Source organism: Gekko japonicus, unplaced genomic scaffold, assembly GCF_001447785.1.
Source record: "Gekko japonicus isolate JY-2015 unplaced genomic scaffold, Gekko_japonicus_V1.1 scaffold694, whole genome shotgun sequence".
NCBI lineage: Eukaryota > Metazoa > Chordata > Lepidosauria > Squamata > Gekkonidae > Gekko > Gekko japonicus.
Genome location: NW_015177028.1, coordinates 608,008 through 614,349, shown reverse-complemented (window position 1 = coordinate 614,349; position 6,342 = coordinate 608,008). Strand labels below are relative to the sequence as shown.

At 45.2% G+C, this 6,342-nt stretch overlaps 1 protein-coding gene across 2 annotated transcripts in view; it reads left to right on the top strand.

Annotated features, from left to right (window-relative positions):
* ELF1 (E74-like factor 1 (ets domain transcription factor)) overlaps window positions 1-6,342 on the top strand; it is a 124,936-nt gene that overhangs the window by 37,744 nt on the left and 80,850 nt on the right. For both annotated transcript variants that reach the window (XM_015427867.1, XM_015427866.1), the window contains exon 2: window positions 3,581-3,885. In XM_015427867.1, the coding sequence (XP_015283353.1) occupies window positions 3,814-3,885 (72 nt within the window). In that variant the 5' untranslated portion in view covers window positions 3,581-3,813. The remainder of the gene's footprint in view (window positions 1-3,580; window positions 3,886-6,342) is intronic.

The following is a 6,342-nucleotide window of genomic DNA, read 5'->3' as shown; positions in this document are numbered from 1 at the left end:
GGGTGGCAGTGGGGGGGAGAAGCCTTGGCAGCCCGGGAGCCGTGGGGAATACACCAACCCCACGAGTATTGCGGGTCCTGCTTCTTGTGTTTATCTAATCCCCTCTTGAAGCTGTCTATGCTTGTAGCCACCACCATTTCTTGTGGCAGTGAATTCTCTGTGTTAGTTACTCTTTGGGTGAAGAAGTACTTCTTTTTATCTGTTCTGAGCCTACTGCTCATTAATTTCATGGAGTGCCCATGAGTTCTTGTATTGTGAGAAAGGGAGAAAAGTACTTCTTTCTCTACCTTCTCTATCCCATGCATAATTTTATAAACCTCGATCATGTCACCCCTTAGTCATCACTTCTCCAAGCTAAAGAGCCCCAAGCGCTTCAACCTTTCTTCATAGGGAAAGTGTTCCGTCCCCTTAATAATTTTAGTTGATCTTTTCTGCACTTTCTCCAATGCTGTAATATATTTTTGAGGTGCAGTGAACAGAACTGTACACAGTATTCCTAATGAGGCCACACCACCGATTTATACAGGGGCATTATGATACTTGCTGATTTGTTTTCAATTCCCTTTCTAATAATCCCCAGCATAGTGTTGGCCTTTTTAATTGCCATTGCATGCTGGGTTGACATTTTCAGTGAGTTATCTACCACGACTCCAAGATCTCTCTCCTGGTCAGTCTCCGCCAGTTCAGATCCCATCAACATGTATTTATGGTTAGGATTTTTGGCCCCAATGGGCATTACTTTGCACTTTCCTACATTGAACCTCATTTGCCACGTTAATGCCCACTCACCCAGCCACGACAGATCCCTCTGGAGTGCCCCACAATTCTCCCTGGTTTTCACCAACCTGAACAACTTAGTGTCATCTGCAAACTTAGCTACTTCACTGCTTACTCCACTCCAAATGAGCAAGTTAAAAAGCACTGGACCCAGTACTGAGCCCTGTGGTACCGCCCTGCTTACCACCCTCCACTGTGAAAACTGCCCATTTATACTCACTCTCTGTTGCCTGTTAATTAACCGATTTTGAATCCACAAGAGGACTTGCCCCCTTACCTTATGACTACTGAATTTACTTAGAAGCCTTTGATGAGTAAATTTATCAAAAGCTTTCTGGAAGTCTAGGTAAACAACATCTATTGGGTCCATTTCCCTATCATCCTTTGGTAATCCTTTTATCCCTTGGTCATCCAAGGGCCTCACTGCCTCCCTGGCTGTTCTGCCACTAGTGTATTTGAAGACATTTTTATTGTTGGTCTTTATGTTTTTTGCAATATGTTCCTCATAGTCCCTTTTTGCTGGTCTGATCACTGACTTGCATTTTATTTGCCACTGCCTGTGCCCCTCGGACTAGCGTTCCACCGCTTAAAGAAATCCTTCTTACCTTTTATCACTTCCATTACTTTGTTTGTTAACCATGCAGTCCTTTTTTATACCTATTTGTACCTTTCCTAACCTGCGCTATACATTTTATCTGAGCTTCTAGGATTGTAGTTTTAAATAGTCTCCCAAGTTTCCTGAAGTGATTTGACCCTCCTTACCTTTCCTTTCAGTTACTTGTTCACAAGCCCCCTCATTTGAGAGACATTACCCCTTCTAAAGTTAAAAGTGGTCTTTTTGGGCAACTCCCTATTTATATAAGTGTTGAACTTAATAATGTTATGGCCACTGTTCCCAACCAGTGCTATCACATTTACGTCTCTCACCAGGTCTTGGACATTACTTCGGACCAAGTCCTGGATTGCCTTTCATTAGTAGGTTCTGTGACCATGTGCTCCATGGCAGAGTCATTGAGAGTATCTAGAAGTCCAATCTCTTTCTCCTGACTTGAACACATATTGACCCAATTGATGTGTGGGTTTGATTGCTTTCGAGGAAGGGAAATCTTTACCTTTAGTCTGGGGTCATTTCTTAGAAAAAGAGGTGCAAGAGCTCATTAGCATAACTCATTTGCATATGCCACCCCACCTGACATCGCCCTTCCCTTCCCCTCCAAGTGGGGCAAAGGAAAAGGGGGGGAAGGATCTCAGGCGCTTCTGCCTGACAGAAGGGGCCAGTGTGCCGGCCCCTCTGACAGGCAGAACCGGGCCAGGGAAGGCAGTGGGCGGGCCAGGGAGGGTGGGGCCTTGCAGGGCCTTCCCTGGCCCGCCTGCCGAAGTGGGAGGGCTGGGGAAGGCACAGGGAGGCATGGCCCTCCTTAGCTCACCCTCTTCGGCAGGGCCTTCCCTGGCTCACCTGCTGAGGCGGGCGGGCCAGGGAAGGCCAGGGCTCCCACCCACCCCACCGGAAACAAGCGCCCCCGCCCCCTACACCCCCAGGGCCCCACCAACTTACCTTGCCTTCTGGCTGGTGGTGGTGGTGACTGAAAGCGGAGGCAGCACGTGCTGCTTCCCGCTCCTCGTGGCCTGATTGAGGGCTGCTGGGGGCGGGGCTTGCTCCATGTGCCCGCCCCTAGGCTCATTACTGCCGGAACACCATCCTGGGGCGTTCTGGCTGGAAATGAGCCCTGCCTTTAGTTAAGATCACCTATTACGACACAGTTATTTTGTCTAGCTGCTGTCCTTAATTATTTTGCTATTTCTAAATCATCCTCTAACCTTTGATCTGCTGGGTAAAGCTTCCAGAGTTAAACTTCCTTTTGGGCATACTATTTCCACCCATAGTGTTTCTGTAAGCGAATCTATTTCTCTTACATTCTCAATCTTACTGGACTGTATACCCTCCTTGATATACAGAGCCACTCCACCTCCAACCCTGTACTCCCTATCCTTCCAGTAGTTGCCAGTATTAATATAGAGAACAGCACAGGTCCTATGTCCATTTTGTCCCATTACATAAACATTACGCTTTTTAGAAATGCCACTTAGACTTACAGACTTTTTATTAGAACTAGGTTATAATTAAGATAAAGCTTGTTATTAAGCTGTTCTAATTTCACCCAACTTCGTGCATTGTGGAGTTGAGTGCATCCCCCACACACATTGTCATTTTTAGCACAATTCTGTTTATCAAGTTTGGTAGCATGCAGTTCTTTGCATGTCTCGTTTGCCATGACGTGGTCAGTATTTCCTTCCTGCTGCTTACAAGCCGGGACTAGAGATAAGAGTGCCCTTACGCTGCATTTTATAGAGCACAGTGAAAATGCCCAAATATCTGCCTAGTTAAGATTCTGCAGTGAGCTTTTCTGCATCTTCAGAAAGATTGCTTATCTGTAGTATGTGTTAGAAGGGTGGCAAATTGAGACATTTGTCAAACAGGCAAGACAGAAACTTTGCAGGATATTTCTGTTAAGTAAGGACGAAAATATACCACATGAAGTGATACCATTTGACATAGCCAATAACTTTATTTTGACCACTTTGGAGCTGGTTGGATTTTGAAGCTGCTTCTTGGTTGCTAATTACTAAAATCTGTGCTGCAGAGTTGGTAAGAATTAATCATTTGTGGCTGGCTGGCTGGCTGTTCTCAGTAATGCCCCTCAGCACCTTGAATAAAGGGATGGCAGACTTTGTTATCAGTTATGCTGGTTTTTATTTTTCATTTTTATGACTGCTACTGAATTATTTTGTTTTTATTTTTCAGGGGTTTCTAGGTGAGAAGACTACTTGAGGAAGAAGTTTTACAGTTTGTATCATTCATCAAGAGAGAAAATTTATGAGAAGCTAGCTGGTAGAATAAGAATTCTCCATTCAGGCACTTAACTGACTTCAAGGACTTTTGCTCCAAGTAGCTGACTCTTGGTGATCACCTCTGTGCCTTTACGCCAAAGAAGCATTTTCTTCTCATGCAGAACTGAGACCTTGGAATGCTTTATTATGGCAGCAGTAGTACAACAGAATGACCTGATGTTTGAATTCGCCAGTAATGTCATGGAGGATGAGCAGCAGGTAAGGAAAAGCGGAAGGAACACTGCCAGATTACAACACTGGCTTATTCTGAAACAACATTGAAAACATTAACTTCAGGGTGGGTTTTTCCCTATGAAAATGTTTAATTTTTAGTAATAGAGGAAACCTATACAAATGTCTGAATTGCTTCCTGGTTGGCATGCATCTGTATGAGCAACATGGAATTCAGTTGAGTAGGGATCTTTAAGGAGTTGCGTAATGCTTTCTCTTTTTCCAGGTCGTGGGAGCTCAGGGGAGCTTTTGGCATCACTTATGGAGGAAAGAACAGTGGACACTTATGCAATAATTAGTTTGCTGACAAATGTTTGAGTTGGGCAGGTGTTTTAGGAATACATGTAAATAAACAGGCAGTACCTGTTCCAAAGTAATATCATTTCAGCATTCCAGAATCCAAATTCACACCTAGTACCTTAAATGGCTCCTTTCTTACCTTTCTAGTGTACGCACTCTGATCAAGCAAAACTCCCAGCCCTGGTAGGTACCTGTGATTCAAGGTGATTAAAGGATTGTGACTGAAAGACCGTCTCCTTCTGTATGTCCGTATGTGCCAGCTACAGTCATCAGGCAGCTGTCTGTTGGCTGTTCTACCACTTCGGGTGGCCCGGCTGGCATTGGCCAGCGCCCAAGCCCTTTCCATCGTGGCTCAGTGAAATGGGCCATTTGAAGAGGTGAAGGGAGATCTTGGAGATCTTCAGAAGGTGCTGCATGGCCTGCCCTTTTGAGGCGGTTTGAATGGCAGGCATCTTTTAAGGGGGGGAGGGAGAAATTTGGGATTGGCTACTTTATTTTTTGTTTTCTCTGGGGATGTTTTAACTGTTATTTTAAGCTGCCTTAAACCACAAGGAAAAGCAGGATGTAAAATTTTTAATGGGTAAATAAAGGTGCGTTCCAGAGGTGACTAGGGAGGTGGATCAGTCACCTTCACATTATCTAAGTGGTTCGTGTCTGCCTTCAACAGTGAGACTGTTCCAGAGCCTAGAGAGCAAACGTGTATTTTGTATGATGTTTCCATGAGGTTATCGCAAAGGGGAGCAAGAGTCTTCTGGCAGTGGTAGTATTTCAGGCTTTTCCAGCTTATCAGTTTATATTGCAAATTGTACACAAGTGTTGCTTGCTTGCTTGCTTGTATGAAACTGAGGTCCTGTTTTTCAAGGAGGTGCCTTTGTTTTGTGGGACATGCCCTTCCTCAGCTTCAAACAGCAGTTGTGTTGCTGTGAAAGCATGACTCTTTTTTCTCCATGACAGTTTGGGTGGCTGTTGAGAAGGTGGCTGGCTGTGGAAGTGTCAAGGCATAAGTTGAGTAGGGCCTGTGATGACATCCCTCATAACTCCCCACCCCCTCCGGCTCATGCGCTGTCATGACTCAGACTTCAGACTGCAAAGAAGGGAGGGGCAGGCAAGCTGAGACTGGCTAGTTCCGAGGCAACTGTAGACAAGCCCTGTATCATTTTATTGGGGTTTTAAATTGTTGTTAACTGCATGGAAACCGTAGGCTGAAAAGCAGGTCCTGAGCCACAACTCTTCAGGCATTCATGCTGTAACTGGGCCAGCTGCTTCCGTGAACTTCAGGGGGCGTTTGCGTCCACTTCCACGCTCAGTCTCTGCCAGGAAGCTAAACCTCCCCCTTGCAGGCACTGGTGTGCTGTCTCTATCATATGATTCTTTTTAAAGGTAGAATAAAGTTTGAGTCCAGTGGCACCCTTAAGACGAACAAAGTTTAATTCTGGGTACAAGCTTTATTCTGCTGCTTTGTTCTGCTGCTTCAGACCAACACAGCTACCCACCTAAATCTGTCTTTTAAAAGGTAGGTTAGTGTAGAGTAAACCAAAAGCATTTTCCACATCCTGTTCTGTGTTAGGTAAACCAAAGTCACAACCATGATTCCTTCAGGAAATGACAAGAGTGCCATCTTATAAAAAATATCCAATCACATTCTTGCTCTTCTTTTGGCCTGTATATTTTTAAAGAAAGAAGGTGGTGGAAAGGAAAACAAGCATTTCTGTCATCTTTCTTCTCTTCCTTTGCACCTCCCTGCCCGTGTCCTGCGATATGAGGGTGACTATACCTTGTAACGGTTATTGAGAGATACACACAAAGTGCTGTCAACACTTCTAGTTACAGATAAATGCAAAGGAGTGTTATTAGAAGTGTGGTAACTGTTTGCTGCAACATTTGGTGCTTCTGAGGTTTTAAGGTAATGATCTTCTTCGTGGTCTCTGTGCATCACACCCTTGGGATACACTGCGCCTGCGCTGAACCTTCTCGGTACCGATAGCTAGCAAAAAGGGATTTTCGCGCCTCTCCCAGGTCACGCGCCGACCCCACTGCGCATGACCAAGGAGGGGCACGCAGATCCCGCCAGTTCTCTTCTGACCGCCGCGCTGGTAGGACGCCTTCTGCCTCGGTCTGCTAAGTACCAAACTTTTTTGCTAAACT